We start from the raw sequence: 18,667 nt of genomic DNA, 5'->3' as shown, positions 1-18,667 counted from the left end.
GCCTTAGCATGGCCACCATACTAAGATGGAATCCTCTTGAGTCCCCTATAATCTCAATGACACCTCATGCTCGAGCAACATTGAAGACATAATTGTGAAACTGACTGGCATTGATGATGTCTAAGCCTTTGGAAGTGTGGATTGCGTGTGTTGAAGTTGATCTTGTATGTGTAACACGAAGCAAGAAAGATTGAATAATATCTTCAGGCTCAAAGTTCATTTGCTAGAGCTGTCCATAGAGGGTAATTGCACACATAGTTGATGGAGCCTCATGTGAAGGAAACTATGGAGTAACTATTATGGTTTGCATTGATGATTGAGGAAACACAAGTGTACGACCACGATAGAAACACAACGATACAAACATAGATGTGCAAACTCAAAACCCGAAAAGCAAAACTCAAAACTCAAACACATAAACAAACACAAGCAGAAGGAGAAAGAGTATATTAATATCTCTAAAAGGTTAATGTGGCCTATGAGACCAAAGAATATATACAATGATGGTGTGTTTCTCATTTGGAACGAGAAAAGAAGAAAAACATGCCTATAAGAGTGAAAAGTGAAATAGTGTCCTATAAAAAGAAAACATGTCAATGATTTAAAAGTAAAAGTAGAAAAAGGAAACTCTCCATCAATGAGATGTCTGTTCTCTATGGAGATGTATCTCTACATGGCTGAAGCGTCTTGGCATTTGTCTCCCGTGGTGCTTAATAATGGCTCTAATTTGTCTACGGCATGGATGTCTAGGCCTTCGTCTAGGTGGATGTGGGCGCCTAGACCGGCTGAGTGCCAGTGCTCTATCCAAAGGGACACCTACAGAAGATGAGGTCCAATGATGATGTACTCTTGTAGGCTATGTGGTAGTAGTAGTGGCATGTGCCATACTCGATCATGTAGGATTGAAAAAGTTAGTGACCGCTCTTTGTCTATGTGAGCCAAGAGCTGTGGGGGCCTCCTACTCCATTGAATAGTTGCTTTGCACCTTTGGAGCTCCAAGAGGAAGAAACCCAAGCTTATGTGATTCTCAAATTGCGGATTCGTCTCAAGGGTCCCTCTTGAAACAAACAGTGGTATCTGCCTCGTATATAATAATATACGGTGCATCGGCATATGTAGTATTCCTCTATCTTTGGTTCTCTGTCGTATAGTGGGCATATTCGTTCCTCTGTCTGTATGCCCTCCCATTTGCCTATCTCAATCCTCATGTGGTGTTGAGGTGTAGATCTGACCAATAATTGTGCGTAATCCATGAGGCAGTTGTGTATCCATGTAATTGGGTCAGGTGATGAAACCATCCTCAGATACTTGAAGGAAGTGGGTCTTGTAGTGTGCCATCCTCGTGCCATGTGGGGAGGGGGGTCAGATCCAAGTCTTCTCCATATCCAACTTTTGAAGGTTTGTGCTGATCACATGGTTAAGCTTTGGTTGGCTTAGGTTATGTGTAGGGCAATCCAAGCTATAGTCAAAGGGGGGGGAGGGGGGTATTCTTTCAATCTACAGCCCATGTAAACTCATCCATGTACTCATTTGAGCATACCAACAATGTCTATCGCCATTTGTTGCTAGTTGTCTAGAAGAGGCTAGGGCTAGCCGTGGGTATCTTTCTTGGGGGAGCTCCCATACTGACCAAGGCCTCAACCACCATGGGTGATGCTCCCAACTTAGCTTTGATAATCTCATGTGGGGTTGAGCTCTTCGCTTGTATCATACGTGAGATCATCATGACCAGTGGTCTTTCCATATGCTCCCACTCCTCATAATATTCCTTCTCTAGTCCATCGTGGTCTCCCAAAGGTTGTCTTTGTTGAGCTAAGAAATGCGTTCGGTGCTGATTAGCCACTTAAACAGCCCCAAAACGAGCTTAATTTAATGAACCCTAAAACGGGGTGTGGTTTGAGAGAGTTTAGTGAAACCCTAATTTGGGAGGGTCCATCCTCATCTATAAATAGATAGGCTGCCCCCATTTAGTCTCAATTTCTTTATGTGCAGGTTTCTCACCCATGAGTGCAGATTTCAGCCATCAGTTTACACACACGTGGTTGTCTAGCCCCAACGATTGTTGCCACACCTTCCTCTGCATCTAGCGCTCCTCGTCAACATTGGTGACGTTTTTCTAACCCTCAACTGCTTGTGTTTGGAGCCGCCACACCTTGGTGATTGCATACACAACTTGCATCAACCTCCCACAGCTTGCGATAGCCTCTTCTCATTAGGTGGCAGCTTCCCTCCATCAAGAAGCTCCTCATTGGCTGCGTTTACTGAAACCGGCCTGTTCACTGGAAAGGGCGGTAGTGTACAACCAAAATATATAAATGCTTTCACCCAATTTACAGTCGTCCACTTTACCTGAACTTAAAGACACAGAATCAAGAAGAAAAACAGGAAGCTAAAATGCTCCTGTTGCCACACAGACACCCTGTTGGCCCCTAAGTTAGGCGCCCCTTGCGGTATTTCTTTATTTTTAAAAAGGAGGAAGTACAATGGGCTGTCTTTCACCTATTCTGGGTGAAATTTGACAGCATAACAGCACATTTACTGACCCAAATCAAGTTGACCGGGAGGGGAAACTCTGCCCAAGTCTGAATCTTCTGGTTGGAGTGCAGAATTGACCATTTCAGCCTGCTGTATTTACTGGTTCAGACCTGTTCTGAAACCTGTTTACAACTCTTACTGTTCCCTGTACTATTCAGCCCACTGTAATTACTGGTTCAGACCTGTTCTGACACCTATTTCCAGCTCATATTGTTCCCTGCACTGTCCTGCATCATCTGGGCCAGTGCCCCTTGATTCTGACATCAATTGGGCTCTGAAACAACCTCTGAACAGTCCAAAAATAGTACTGATTCAGTGTTATTTCAGACACTTACTTGGTGAGATTACCACCCTCAGCTATCCCTGCTGGGATAGCATATAACTGCTCCTGTTCCTGGAGAAAGGAGGCTCTTGCCTCATGCAAAATCAGCCTATTCCACACAGCTGTACTTGAACCAGAAGAAAGGCCCTTGATTCTGCAGCATAACCATATTGTCAGGGAGAGAAAGAGAGAGAGTAGGAAGCAAGCTCAGCCCTCTGTGCATCATAGACAAGGTAGACCAGCTCTCAAGAGCTCTCCATCTGCAGCAATCCATCTCCCTTTCACAAAATGAGTCCCCCCATGCATTGAAACTCGTTTTTGTGCTGCCCTCTCTCTCTCTTTTGGGAATTTATGCCCAAATTGTGACACATGGCATACATGTAACAATTTTCCTGTTTAAACCTTTCGGTCTAAAATTCTCCATCTCGTTTCAAAATTTGACCTCGGCACAGACCAGAGGATTAATCCTCGTACAAAAACGAAGATAATGACACGAATAGATTCTGAGGTCCAAAAATAGTAACTCCCTAAATTTTAGGAGTTGCTTCCATTGCATCCCCACTAGTCTTTGGACCATCTTTGCAGTCTATGGCTACATCCAAATCTGTAATGTAGCTCAACTGAAAGTGAATTTCCACTGATGACCCCACATGGACTAATCTCTTGAAGATTTGTCCATCTTCACTTTGAACTAGTCTCTTCCAGGCTAGTTCTTCAACACACTTGTCCATATACACTTTCACAAGTCTCTTCCAGGCTTGTCAATGTACAGTGCCATCAGTCTCTTCCAGACTTATATTGGACCTTAACTGTCCAGTCTTGACTCACTAGACATTCCTGTCCATTTCACATACTGGCCATGCAACTCAGGCGTTTAGATTTCAAGAGGGATCCTTCCAAAAAGAAAAACCAAATAAAATATGTAATAAAGAAATCAACAAAAAGGTACTAGTTGTCACAGTCTTGTGACATTTACAGCCTTTGACTGTTGCTAGCCCTCTTCCATACTCTCTCTTGCTTGCGTTTGGTGCTCCAGGCCCTTCTGGCATCATCGTTTTGCAGCATCTTCTTCCTGCACTGTGACTGGTGGTCAAAGACTTGGGATCCGTCTCTAGTAGACGTCACTCTCTAACACATTTCTTTGCCCTTTGGCAGACTGTATACTCTTTCATTTACAGGATTCATTCACTTTAGAGTTGTGTTCTTTCTATCCCTTCTTCTGTTTGTGTATGAGTTTTTGTGTTTGAGTTTTGAGCTTTACATTTAGGATTTGAGTTTTACTTTCTCTATCTATGTTTGTCTCCTTGTGCTTCTGTCATGGTTGTACATTGTGTTTCCTCAGTGCAAACCCTAGCAGTGACTCCACAGACTTCTTCACATGGTATTAGAGCTGGCTTTCTTATAAAGAGTATCCTGCGGATATTGTGGCGCTCTAGTCTTTGCATGAGGCACACAATACGACTTGTAACCGAATCACAATGTCATAGAAACCTTCTTCTCATGACTCTGATGTCTTATCAAGCTTCTCCATCATCGGAGGCCTTGAGGAGGCATTATGGACTCGACGAGAAGACGACACTCCGCATTCACCCTCTATGTTTACACCTATGCCAAATATTTCTGATTTCATTAGCCTCACAGAGGAGGAGTTCGAGGAGTATTTACACATTAAGTATGGACCAAAATGCATCCCTTCTTCTAGTTTTGCTACTCCTTTCGGACCGATTGGTGAGGTTGGCCACCTTTCTAATCATGAAGGCAATACGACATTTGGGACAATTGGCAATCCATCTTCATCATCTTGGCCAAGCCCTGTGTGAGGTTCGTACAATCCTGTTGAGTCATTCAAATCAAAACCCTCTCCTATTTTGCCTTTTGGTGTGTAGGATCCGGATGGTCAAATGCATGCAAATCTTAATAGAAGGGTCTCAAGAAGCAAACATTCATCATTAGGTATACCTACATCTTCTATTTATTTTGAGCAAGTCAAATTTTCTTCTTCTTTTCCTCCCTCTCACCCTCTTCTGTTAAAGCCATATCACACTCATTTCAAAACCTCGGCTTACATTCCACATCCACCTTTACTACACTGGGAGTTGGACCTTTTGTCTCTGCTCCTAGTACATTCTCATTCTCTATTCCATATTCACATCATGGTGCCTCGTTAGGGGACATCCCACCTCTTGACACTGTCACCTACCCTTTCCCAGAAGCCACTTTGCACTATGGGGCTTTGTTATAGGGAATGCCACCCTCTAACGTAGTTCCCTCTACCTTTCCTTCTGTAGGCACATCTTTTCCCAGTGGGCCGGCCATCCCCGGCTGTGATGGCCATTTCCCTCACTATCCCCAGTTACATACACACCATGTCCTCTTAGACATAGGGATTTCTATCCTTTTCTTATGGTGCATCTTCACACTTTCCATGGGTCACTTCCATGCAGGGATTTCCATCCTTTGCTCCACGTGTCCCTATTTGTCCACCATGGGGTACTCATGCGGCGACGATGCCCATGCCTAGTCATCACATGCAAACATTTGGATCCACTGTGTGCACTTCTTGTATGCCTAGTGGGCACTTTGGGACCCATTCCCAAGTGTACTCCTTTCCACTATATTACCCACTCTATATATCTTATTCGACCACTACCACTTCTAATGCATCGGCCAAGAATGCCTTCACGGACAAGACTCGTTTCAACGAGTCAAATTTCACCACTTGGTCGAACTATATGCAGCAAGTACTAGTCTCAGGGTCTTTGGGACCTCGTTGTTGGTCTTGAGCCTATGTCTGACCCTCACCTACCCCACCCTGATTACATCCATCGATGGAGAGCTCGCAATGCCATAGCCAATGTTGAGCTAATGTAGGGTTTGCTTCTTGAGTTTCACTCTTAGTTACAACACTTTCCTCTTGCATCGGAACCTTGGAGTTATCTCACCGATCGCTATGCGGCCAGAGATCATATTCAGCGTATAAACATCGACTTTGAGCTTCAGTAGTTTTCCATTGAGGAAGGGGATGATTTGAAAGTCATGTTAGCCGAATATTGGTGGTTACTAGCCGAGTTTGCCACTACTGGCCCTCTGAAGTCAGACGATGATCAGGTCACATTCTTCTTGAACGAGTTGCTCGACAAATACTTTCATTTTATCCAACACATTATCTCACTATCTAGATTACCAACCTTCTACAAGTTTGAGTATTAGTTCTTGCGTTATGCGAGCCTGCATGATCAAGTTCACAAGAAGTCCTCCACACCCATCCTTTTAGAGGGGCAAGGGTTGGTTGCCTCTTCTTCGGGAGCAAAAATCAATAGTGGCAAGAACTCGCCAGATGCGAAGGCAAGCCAAAACAAGGGTGACACCACTTCCTTTGATGGAAACAAAGAAACACGATCTCTTTGGCAGCAAATTCCTAAGAGAAATACGTTTTGCACACATTGCTAGAAGTCGGGTCATGTGGATGAGGAGTGTCATACCAAGGCCCAAGGTTTACCACCTAGAAAACCACAACAAACTACTATGACTACACAATCTAGTGGAACTACATCTCTTGCTGCTACCCCATTTGCTCCTTCAGCCCCCATGGCTGCTGGACATGTGGTATATGGATAGCCTCAGTAGCAGCCATCCTTCTCTACTCCTGAGGGGTTGGCTGATTGGTTTGCTAGCACTGGTTTCATTGCACTTTATGCATCCATATCTCATTTGCCTTCCTTTAGGACTACCTCACCATCTTATCAGGCATTTCACTGGCAGTTACCTTCTAGTGGGTGTACGCACTGGTGGCCACCCTCTTAGCTTTTTCTCATTGTTCCACTCTTAGGACTTTAGGCTATAGAGTTGGGGCCATCGGCGTCGTCTTTTTTTATTTTATTTTTAAGTCTTTCGGTGCATTTACACACAAATACATTCTAGCATCATTACACTTGTTCCTTTAGTTAATTTTCCATTTCAGTTTTGCTTTTCTTTTTTAGAGCATCTCACTACTGACCTTTGTGATTGTAGATCTTGCTCTCTTTTGTAGACTTTGTTTTCAATGGAAGGCTAACATGTAGGTTTGTCTAGTCCTACCTGGGCTAGAGACATGGGATGTGCACTATTCCATTCATGGTTTCATCTTCCTAGGAGTTTTGCTCCTCTACTAGCATGGGGGCTTCCCCTCCTGAGGTGGATTATACAACATCTCTCTTGATGCTATCATGGTGGTAACTTTTACTTATCCAATTGGGAGGGCCCAAACTTTCTATAAATAAGTATGTTTCCCTCCATTCAGCCCTAAATCTCGTTTTTGCAGTTTTCAGGTGCTTTAGCTTGCTGCCCACATCTCATTTATGGAGGACATCTCAGCCAAAGCTTTCATTGCTGTCTACATCAGTTGGCGCCTGTTTTCCAGCCTTCCTCACTCTATTTGGAGCTGATCCTAGCCAGGCGATTGTTGTTTCTGCACTGACCTGTTGTCGTACAACCTGCTACGTCATCACAACACCTGTGTTTGATGCTGCAGCTGTTGTACTGACAGTTTTCTCTCTCCTCCAGCTGCCGCCATCTCCTGCAGGTTGTCGTCTAGCTGTCCTCAGCTGCATTTGATAGTTTTTCTCTCTCCTCAGCTGTGTCGCCCACCATTTGCTGCCTGCATTTGACTGTTTTCTCTATCCTCAGCCTGCGTTTATTGCACATTCTCTCTCCTCACAGCCGTTTGCATCAAATCCAGCTTCTCATTGCTATGTTTGCTGGTGTTTGACATCCGGAGGCTGCCTTGCAGCGATTCGAGATCTGTTCGGAGCACGACACACTCTCCAGCTCATTATCCCTGCCCTGGTCCTTGAGATACAGGAGTTTGAGGTTCAATATTCATTCACTACATAGTGTGTTTGCTGTATGAGCATTGTATATTCAATAGTTATATCACTTCATTTATTTTCTGTGTTCATTGTCCCTGAGTTTCCTAACCCTAACTGTGTTATTTTATCATTCTGTGCTTTGTCGTACGATTGTTATTTGTGTTTCTGTGTTAGGGTATTTTTTTACACTATCAGTGTAACGAATACATGAGCGGCTAGGCACAGGCGCCTTTACCCCCAACAACCTCCCACTTAAAAGTGAATGTGTCCCTAGTGAGGAGAGAATAAGATAAAAGTGACAAAGTACAAATGTACATAAGTACATGAGGATGAGGAAAGACATCATGCCATCCAACGTCCATCAACTTTCTATATCATCTCATCCAATACCCATCAACTTTCTAAGGAAGGAAAATAGCTATGTTGAGAGACTTTTAGTGAGCAAATCAGTAGGATTTTGGTCAATTGAGATCTTGATAAGCTCAATGGTGTCCTCAACGATTTCTCAAATAAGGGGGTAATGTATCTCAATGTGCTTTGTTTTGATTCTTGGCCAATTGAATAGCACTCATAGAATCCAAATGCAGTGTAGGTACCTCATTAGTAATGCCAAGGTTTGCCTCCAGAAGACCTAAGCAGAGAGCCTCTTTGCAAGCCTTAGTGGTTGCAAAATACTCTGCCTCTGTAGTAGATAGGGTCGTACATTTCTACATTTTGGACATCCAAGAAACACCACCTCCAAAAGAGGTAAAGACATAGTCAGAGGTGGACTTCCTATTGTCTGTATGTCCTGCATAATTAGAGTCACATCTCAAAGCTCTTCTTGAGTTGACCTTTCAAGGTATCTATCTCATCATGAGTTTTTCTAGCAATCAACATATCATCCACGTAGAGTATCAAAATCGTAAGGCTGCCATCGCGAGCCTTCTTTGTGTATAAACATGGATCCATATCACTACAGAAATATATCTGTGAATGCCTAAAAGAGAGTTCTTTCTCAATTTGCACTTTAGGTGGTCATTGCTAGGTTTTGCAAAGCCCTTAGGCTATTCCATGTAAATCTCATTATGCAAGTCTCCATGAAGAAAAGCCGTCTTGACATTCATCTGATAAAGATCCAAGTCAAGTTGAGCAACCAAAGCTAGTATAAAGCGTAGGGTAGTCATCTTCACAACAGGAGAAAAGACTTCATCAAAGTCCACACCATGTTCTTGCTTGAAGCCCTTAGCAAACAATCTGGCCTTGTATGCCGGCTTCAGGTATCCAGGAGTACTTTTCAACTTATACACCCACTTTCATGGCAAAGTATGCTTTCCACTAGACAAGGGAATCAAATCCCATATGTGATTTTCTTGCAGTGAGTCATATTTGACTGCATGGCCCTCTCCCAAGAGTGACTATCACCTTTGCACATGGCCTCATCATAAGTAAAAGATTCACTAGCATCTATCACCATAACATAATCCATAGAGGGCTCAAACTGCACATGCCGTCATCTATCTCTAGTAGAGCGCCTCAAAACAAGCTATGGGGCCTGTACATCTTGTGGAGTATCAGGGACTTTTGCCATTGGAGCATCAACCGTTGCTGTAGGCTGTCTAGTTGGCTGTACAATAGCAGGAGGCTCCTCCTGAAATATCACCCTGCGTACCTCAATGACATGCTCAGGCTGCTTATACATTTTCTTCTCATGGAAAACAACATCATGACTGTGGATAACCTTCCAAGCATGCGGATCCCATAGGAGATAGCCTATCTCACTCGCATCTCCATAACCAAGAAAGATATAGTTCCTAGACTTAGGATCTAGCTTATTGCGTCAATCCTTAGAAACATGGCAGAAAGCCTCACCAAAGATACGCAAATGAGTATATAAGGGAGGTTTTCCAGACCACATCTTCTCTTCGACCTGATAGTGAAGAGCAATATATGGAGACTGATTTATGAAGTGTACAGTAGTAGTAACCGCCTCAGTCCAAAAATGCTGTGGTAAGCTTGTTTGGCTAAGCGTATTGCAGACTTTTCCTGAATTGTCCTATTCATTCGCTTAACCATACCATTCTAGGGTGGGGTGTACGGGACGGTCAACTAACGCTTAAGACTCCTTTCATCACAAAACTGCTCAAAGGCTTTAGAGACATACTCACCCCATTACTTGACTTGAGGCATTTCAGCCTATACCTAGATTGGTTCTCAACCAAAGTAAGCCAACGCTGAAAGGTAGCTAAGACTCCTAATTTCAACTTAATAGGGTATACCTAGATCTTATGTGTATGGTCATCAATGAAGGTAACGAAATGAACAAGAGCCAAAGGCTCACCCATGCATGTCATACCAGACTTTTTATGTGTATTACCTGTTTGCCTGCCATATAAATAATGATCATAAGACTCAAAGTACTTATAGTCAAGGGGTAGAAGATATTGCAAGTGAGTAAGCATTTTCATTCCTTTCAAGGATACATGCCCAAGGCGATGATGCCAAATACATACATATGGAACTGCATCCATTGCCAAAACATGGTCAACTAACCCAGATACAAGCAAGGAATAGAGAGTATTGGACTTAGCATGACGTACAATGACAAGATTCCCATTGGTAATCTTCCATGAGGAATCACCAAAAGAAACTACATAACCTGGATCATCCAAAGTGCCAGCAGAGATAAGGCTCTTCGTGAGAGCTGGTACATGACATACATTATGAAGAGTAAATGCGCTACTTGAACCAAACTACAGTTGGACATCAGCAATATGAACGATCTCTAATGCCAGGTCATTACCCAAATGGACAGATCTAGTCAAACTAAGATAGGATTGGAATCACTCTTTATGAAGGGTCACATGAAAGGAAGCCCTTGAATCTATTAGTCAACATTGAGTATATCCTGACAAAGCATTGGTCAACTGTGAAGTATCAAGAGAAGAAGTTGCAAGAATGAAATCATCATTAGAATTAGTTTGCACGACATTAATCTCTTTAATCTTAACGCTGAACTTGCTAGGGACAATGTTGCAATCATCATTCTTGTCATGTACTTTACCCTTGCCATTTTCCTTGCGCTTGTCCTCATGCATTTTATGGCAATGTGGTCGAATATGTCCTTCTTGCCCATGATAATGACAAGCCAATCAGGACTTATGGCCACGGGACTTACTGCGAGACTGTCCATGTGACTGAAAATGAGATTGCTAAGAGTCTCTCCCACGGCGGTTACTGCTTCTATCATTATTGTCTCTAACTATCAAAGCATGAGAGGTACGGGAAGCATCAACATTCTATCTGTTAACCTCTTTATTCAAGAGTGCACCCTCTACATCTTGTAACTTCTGCCCATTAGTAGGCGTGTTTACACACATAGTAGTACAAAATGTATCCCATGATTTAGGTAGTGTAACCAAGAGGAACAAAGGGGAAGGATTACCCTTGAATCCAATCCTTTGTGAAGACAAATAGTTGAGAATAGAATGAAACTCATTTAAGTGGGCTGATATGGAAGTGTCCTTCTTCTTGTGAAGGTCCACGAGTTGCTTCTGTCAGAAGTGGTGCAGCAATGGAAGCGTAAAGAATATGCTGAAATAAATGCTGAAACACAAGACAGAAGAAAGAATGAACACAGTAGACAGATGAGAACTCAGATGTATGATCGGGAAATGGAATCCATATCGAACACGAGACAACAGCATACAACGGTGAGTCACTCGCTGCGTGGGCTCCTCAGCACCGGCTCCTCTCTCCCAGAAGGATCTCCACTGATGGATGAAGTACAGAAGACTGTGGAGGAGGAGCCCTATAAATAGCCACAAAAGTGGGGAGCATAAAATGCAGGTTGGCCAGCATTTAATGCTGGTCGGCCAGCAACAAATGCTAAATAATACATCATAAATGGCCACTAAAATGTGCCATAAAATACTGCATAAAATGCTACATAAAATGCCCAGCCTCTGCGCACAGACTCACACCATGAGCTGACTAATATCTGCTAACACCCTCTCTTAGATCATGTGTGATCGGATACAATGAAATAGTACAATGATGGAGAATCATAAACTACACAACAAAGAAACACCAGATGGACCATGGATGTCCAAGCGGTGAGTGGCCAGCCCACCACCAAGATCCCTCGGAGAGTATCTGATGTCGATGTCGATCGTACCAACAACACCTGAAAATAGAGAAGACTCATAGCAGCTCTCTGTGTAATGTCACCTATGTCACTCAGGACATACAAAGCCAATCTGCCAAACATGTCTCTGAACATGTGACCATGGATTCCCCGCCTTTGGCCAAACCACCAAAGTGTCCCCTCATGTGAGCTCCAGACGAAAGCCTCTCGCTCTCTGTCAAGAAGAACAGCTCATCATGAACCTAGAAATCAACACCAGTCTCTAGGATTTCACTGCCAGATACCGTCGATGTGTCAGGGACGTCCCTCTCTGGAACCTGTGCACCTGTATCAAAATATAGATGAGGCACTGCAGCCCCATCAACACCCGCTCACACTCCCTCTCTGGCACCGAGGAGTCGTGAGGGATGACATCATGCCATCATTAGAAAGCAGCTGCGGAAGGGGCCATCAATCCCTTCCCACGATCTGTCGAAGACGATCCCTTCCGCGTCTTGGCCGTGGCCGAGGCTGGAGGATCGGAGTTAGAATCAGAGGCAGATGATGACCCATCGGAGGAGTCCGCATCCCGCTTCGACTTCTTCTCCTGCTTCTTGGACGCCGCTAACTTTATACAATCCTTCCATAGATGACCCTTCTTCCCACAATGGTAACACTGTGGCTGCGACTTCTTCTTCTTCGAACCCCTCTCTGAAGCTCCAAGAGCCTCACCTGACCCTCCATACTGTGACGGAAGCCGTCCCTGTAGCTTATCTTCACTTGATGTGCACGGAGGGGCCATCTGGAGGAGGTAGAAAAGAGAAGTAGAAGAAAAGAAGGTCGTTTGGAGAGTGAGCACAGCCAAAACGCAACCAAAAACACCAAAAATAGTGAGTTCACATGCAATATAACCCAAAGGCTGACCAAAATAAGCCAAAAGCTGCTGCACAAAGTGAAAAAATCAGGTTAAAACTGTCAAAAACAGCAAAAACGGCCTGAATAATCAGAAAAACAGGCAAAAATAATGCTGTAAACAGCAAAACGCAGGCTGCAAACTGAAGAAACAGGGGCTAAAGACTGTTGCCAGCAGTTTGATGAAGGAAACACGGGCAGCAAAGAGTGGAACAGCAGTAAACGCAAATCTGTCCAGAAAAACGCAAAACGCAAATGCTGAAACACTGTCACCAGCAGCAAATCAGCAGTCGCCAGCAGGAAGGACAGCCGCCTGATCAGCAAGAAGGGTGTAAATCCTGAAATCAGCAAGAAAACACAGCACAAATAGGTTGCAACCTGAAATCTGATACCATGTCAGAAGTGGTGCAGCAATGGAAGCGTAAAGAATATGCTGAAATAAATGCTGAAACACAAGACAGAAGAAAGAATGAACACAGTAGACAGATGAGAACTCAGATGTATGCTCGGGAAATGGAATCCATATCGAACACGAGACAACAGCATACGACGGTGAGTCACTGGCTGCGTGGGCTCCTCAGCACCGGCTCCTCTCTCCCAGAAGGATCTCCACTGATGGATGAAGTACAGAAGACTGTGGAGGAGGAGCCCTATAAATAGCCACAAAAGTGGGGAGCATAAAATGCAGGCTGGCCAGCATTTAATGCTGGTCGGCCAGCAACAAATGCTAAATAATACATCATAAATGGCCACTAAAATGTGCCATAAAATACTGCATAAAATGCTACATAAAATGCCCAGCCTCTGCGCACAGACTCACACCATGAGCTGACTAATATCTGCTAACAGCTTCAGCCAATACATTTGAGAAGTGGAGCTTTACTTGTCATAGACATTGCAAATCTTATCCTGTAAGTCCTATGCTAATTGCCCATCAGAGACAACATTATAGAACACTTGCTTAGAGAGGGACAAAATGATGGTGGACTTATATAGCTCATCTAATTTAGCCCAATTCTTTGCATCAATACATTCAGGCTTGACACCCTCATGTTTCAAAGGCTTCATTTGCATTTTCTGCACTAGAACTTGCCAGATTTGGGCCTTCCAATAGTTGTAGTTGGTGCCATCCAACTTGTCAATCTTAAAAGATAGCACTATCATTTGAACTGCCAGCTATATTGAGACTAAGAAAATGCACAAAAGGGCAAAATAGGCTTTTGTAATAAGGTGCAAATCAACCCCAAAACCTCTGCCAGGTCAAGCTGAAAACAAGGGATAGTGACCAAGTAATGAGCTGTCCACAAACTCAATGCAAAAGACTGTAAAATGGAGGTGACTGCTCGCATAAATAGGGCAGTAACCTGCAATTACAACATGCTGAAAATGAAGTACAACAGTAAGAAATCAATGCCAAAGAGGGGCAATCACTGATACAAGACAAATTGCAGCTGCCAAGGAATAGCTCCAACTAGCAGTGAGTGAATATGCGACTGGTACCGAGAACTGTCAAAGGGTTAGTGTCAGACTGAGATACATCCCATCGGCATAACCATCATGCACAGAGTAGGTCTCATGAGTAACAGAGAGACCAACCAAAGGCACAATAGATTGAGCAAAGTAACGGAAGCTCAATACATAGCCAATCAAGGTGCATACATCAGTGACAACATTGTGACAGATATAGGTGCCGGCCTAAAAGACAATTGATCATGGAACAATTGCTTTAGCAAAGAAAATCTGTTCAAAAACAGCCAATAGAGCCCGAAAAAACAGTCATGTAGCCTGCAAAATGAAAAACAATCTGAAAATGCAGATGTTGGACAGCAAAATGCAATCAGTATGAGCATTAAATGCGGTAGTCGCTGAATAAAATACTGTAGGAAAATAGAAACACAAACAGCTGACTTGAAAACAGGGTTCAGATGGCTGGATCAACATCAGCAGAAAATAGCAATCCAAGACTGAAGATGGATGTTTGATACCATGCCAGAAGTGAGTGTAGTGATGGAAGCATAGAAGACTGTTGTAATAGACCGCACTAACATAAGAGAGGAGAGAGAGAGAGAGAGAAAACATAAGAACAAAGGAAATAGGAAACTTCTAGAAACCCCTTTCATCCAAACTTCCAATTCCTCGCCAATTTGCACAAGTTTCTGTCGATCATGGTGGTGGAAGAAATGATTAACATTGGAATCAGGCTTGGGGAGAAATGACTCGTTGAGAGAGAATGGAACCCCACCCTCTGGGGCACAAAGAGCCTAAAAATAAAGTTAACCAACCAAAAAGTCCCAAAAACCATAAAAAATAGGCACTACAAACATGCCTAAAATAATCTCCTATGCCCAACCCACAAATTCGCATGCATAGACTCATTCATCAGCTAACTAATATGTTGACAAATTCACTTGCACAGACTCAATCAAAAGCTGACTAATTTGCTGACGTGGATGATCAGATTTCTGTAACTACCAAAGCACTTTGACTATCAATGTAGATAGTAGGGAATGAAAAATCAATGGGCAAGTTGGTAACAAGTTGTTTGAACCACACAATAATAGCTATGAAGGTTGCCTTGTACTCAGCTTTATAGTTAGAAGTGGCCATAGCTGGTTGCATCTGAGATGAAAGCTAAACCCACTAGTGTGAATTCTAGTGTCATAATAACTTGCCCAATCATGATCACAAAAGTGTATAACTATGGATCCGCACCATGTGAATAGAACAAAGCATAATCATGTGTGCCCCTCAAGGATCAAAAGATTCTATTCACAGCTTGCTAGTGCTTTGAATCTAGGCTATGCAGAAACTTGCTCACATTTGGTATTGCAAACTGCACTCCCACAAAAGTGCGGCAAACATAAAGAAGACACCCAATAGCTTTGGATCACTTAGCTCTTCAAGTGTAAGACATATGCTAGGTCCTTTAGAAGTAGCCATAGGCTTATATGCATAAAGACCAAAATTGTCAACAATTTTTGATTGTATGTTGACAGCTACATAACAATGCCATCCTTTTGCTGTGTAAAATTTAGCTTTGGTGGCTGAAATTGTAGCATTATCCAAACTAATGCACAACAAATTATCCATATATAAATTGATGGCCAAAAGTGAGCCTTTGCACAAAGATTGAGGTGCTTGCTTTAGACCCTAAGGAGCGTTTCTCAACTTGCATGTTGTTCCTTCACGTCCCTATAGCAAAACTAGGTGGTTGTGAAACATATATCTCCTTATGCAAGTCATCATTGAGAAAACTAGTTTTAATGTTAGATTAAAGTACATTCCATTCATAATGTGCAGCCAATGCAAGAGATCAAATGGTAGCCATACATGAAGTAGGTGCAAAATTCTCATCTTAATCAATCTCTTTCTGTTAAAAGCTAATCCTTGGGGCAAAAATGCTACTGTATACTTTCCTCTTCAACTTTGGGGAAGCCATCCTTGTTTGTAGATGGTTTGTCTCTGTCCAATGAGTGGCTCTCATAGAGTGGCCTTTACCCCAAAACGCATATGCTCTGAAGTTGATGTGTGAAGGTATGGTATCTGAGGCATTGTCAAGGTTGCCTTGTGACTAACTATGATTTGGTGACTAATGAGGGATTTTTTGGCCTCCGTTTGCATTACTTTGGGTATTTTCTTGACATTCTCCATTGAGATGCGCACCTTTGGAACCCCTGCTCCTGTCATTGCATCAGCAAACAAAGCTAGAAATATTGTGCCAGAGAGTCAACCAAAGTTCTCCACCAGCTGGCAGTACTCTATTGCGAGACTTGGGAAGTGGAGGATGACTGGATGCCTGGGGAACTTGTGAAGAGACCCAAAGGAGGAGATTGTAAAGGTGTACTACGGAACCATGTAGATAATCCTCATTGCAGTCTCCTTGAATTCGTCCTTCGTGGTGTGAACTGCTTGTAGCTATTCCTTGGAGAGGACTATTAATGAGGCATATGATTGGGGAGCACCTGTGGGTTAACCAGAGGTTTCCATTGTGTGCTTTCTCTGAGGACCTTCTGAGTGAGCTGCTTGTCGACTGAAGGGGGAAAGATTGCTACAAAGAGAGGGAGCAGTAATTATTCAGTCAGATAAAGTGACATGGTGGGGTGAAGAGAAAGAATGGCAGAAAATGGATAGTGAGCTGGCAAGGGAGGTGGTGGAAGGTGCTGGCATGATCAGCCAGGCAGGCATTGCAAGCAGCAGTGGTGCACAGCAGTGGTACAGCAGTAGCACCTGGCAGGGCCAGGCGACACTTGCAATGGCAGCAGGTCGAGAGCAATGGTGGCAATGGTGGCAGGCAGCTGCAATGACAGCAGCTGCTGGGGTGAGAGGCTGATGCAATGGTGATAGGAACATTGATGGTGACGGGAGAGGACGCAGGTGGTGAGGCAAGGGCTGGAGGAGGCAGCGACAGTAGTTTGGGAGGGGATGCTTCAGTTATGCGAGCACTCCAAGATCCAGATTACCCAATGCTTATTGACCTTCGCAATTTCATAGTTGGGACTCAAACCATTTGTCTTTGAGAAGTACAAGGTGTTCTTTTTTCGGAAGACTGCCGTTTGTCTTGGTGTTCTAAAGTAACAATAACTGCATGTAGGTGTTTTCTGTCATTCTTACATTCCTGTAAACACGACTTTTGAGTGACAAGGGACTTCTACTTTAGATGCTTAAGGAGAATTGTGTATTTTATTTTACTTATAACAAATTTTATGCAGATAGAGTTGCAAGCCAAAGCAGCTGCTTTAGTGATTCCAAATGAATATGGGGCCCTGATGGCTCGACAGGGTGGGATTGGTTTGAATGCTCAAACCTCACAGGATTCTACAGGTTTATCCAAAAATTAGTCCTGTGTGGAAGTAGTAAACCAATGCTGTCTTACCGACAGTCTGGCTAATACAGTTTCTTTATCTGCTTTTGGACTGTCCAGAATACTTTGTTTCACTGCCTGTAAACAAGTTAGAACTTTGGATGGCTTTGGAAAGTGGAAGATTTCTTGCTCCTGTCTTCCGGGAGCTGTACTCAGAAAAAGAGGTTTCTTTCTTGGCAGATTTGCTGTCTGTCTCTTCCCACAATATTTTTTGAAAATTATACCTGTGTTCCAGATTATGTGCAAAAGTTGTATTTGAGCACACAAATGATGAATTTTGTCTTCATGGATAATGAGTGTTAGTTATCATGTATCTTATCAAACTACACTGCCAGAGTTCTGAACAGAATATATTGACTCAAGAGTTAAGGGACAAAATACATATAAGGAACATGTTCGAAAGGTTTTTGAAGGTCACATGCAAAAGAGGTCACTAAGAAGAAATTTCATGCTGATCTTCCATTCCCAATTTCAGTCATTTTTCCTTCTATATAGTAGGTAGACATATGTAATACCCACCAAGAAATGTCACTGAGAAAAGATGCTTAATTGACATGAGATAGGCAGGTATGAATAGTTGATTATGAGTCAAGCCCTATGTGCGATGAGTTTTACAAGCAAAATTGATCCAAACTTCTTTTGCATGAGTCTCATGCTTCTATGGTTTGGTATGCATGCGTTTTAGATCTTCATAATAAAATCAAATTCAGCTTGCATTGCTGCCATCCAATGCACACTTTGTTGTGCATCCTCAAAACAATCAAGCTCCTCATCATCAAGTGTGTGTGCTGCCATAACAAACTCCATTGTATTAGCATGATCACATAGACGTGCTTGTCTTCTAGTATGATCAGTGAGAGGAGCATCCAAATGATTGTCTTTTATAGTTTGCAATTACCATCTAGGCATTTGCCTAGCCTCTTGATTATGTACATGCTCCTGCTGAACCTCAAATTCAACATTTTGCTGAATATTCAGATTAGTCATATCTGAATTTTTGCATTGGTTAATGGAGCAACTGATTGAACATTTTGTTTATTTACTGAAACTCCAGTTGTATCACCAAAAGAAATGGGCAGCAGCCC

General features: G+C 43.0%; 1 protein-coding gene across 6 annotated transcripts in view; it reads left to right on the top strand.

Moving 5' to 3' along the window:
• The window catches only part of LOC148022310 (uncharacterized), a 255,924-nt gene that overhangs the window by 21,576 nt on the left and 215,681 nt on the right, over positions 1–18,667 (top strand). For all 6 annotated transcript variants that reach the window (XM_087697949.1, XM_087697947.1, XM_087697950.1 and 3 more), the window contains 2 exons: positions 17,431–17,542; positions 17,643–17,746. In XM_087697949.1, coding sequence (XP_087554075.1) covers positions 17,431–17,542; positions 17,643–17,746 — 216 coding nt within the window. The remainder of the gene's footprint in view (positions 1–17,430; positions 17,543–17,642; positions 17,747–18,667) is intronic.

Source organism: Lygodium microphyllum, chromosome 17 (assembly GCF_053477565.2).
Source record: "Lygodium microphyllum isolate KBCC chromosome 17, Lygodium_microphyllum_v1.1.10, whole genome shotgun sequence".
NCBI classification, from domain to species: Eukaryota; Viridiplantae; Streptophyta; class Polypodiopsida; order Schizaeales; family Lygodiaceae; genus Lygodium; species Lygodium microphyllum.
Note: the sequence above shows the minus strand (reverse complement) of the source record. Positions and strands in the feature narration are given on the sequence as shown.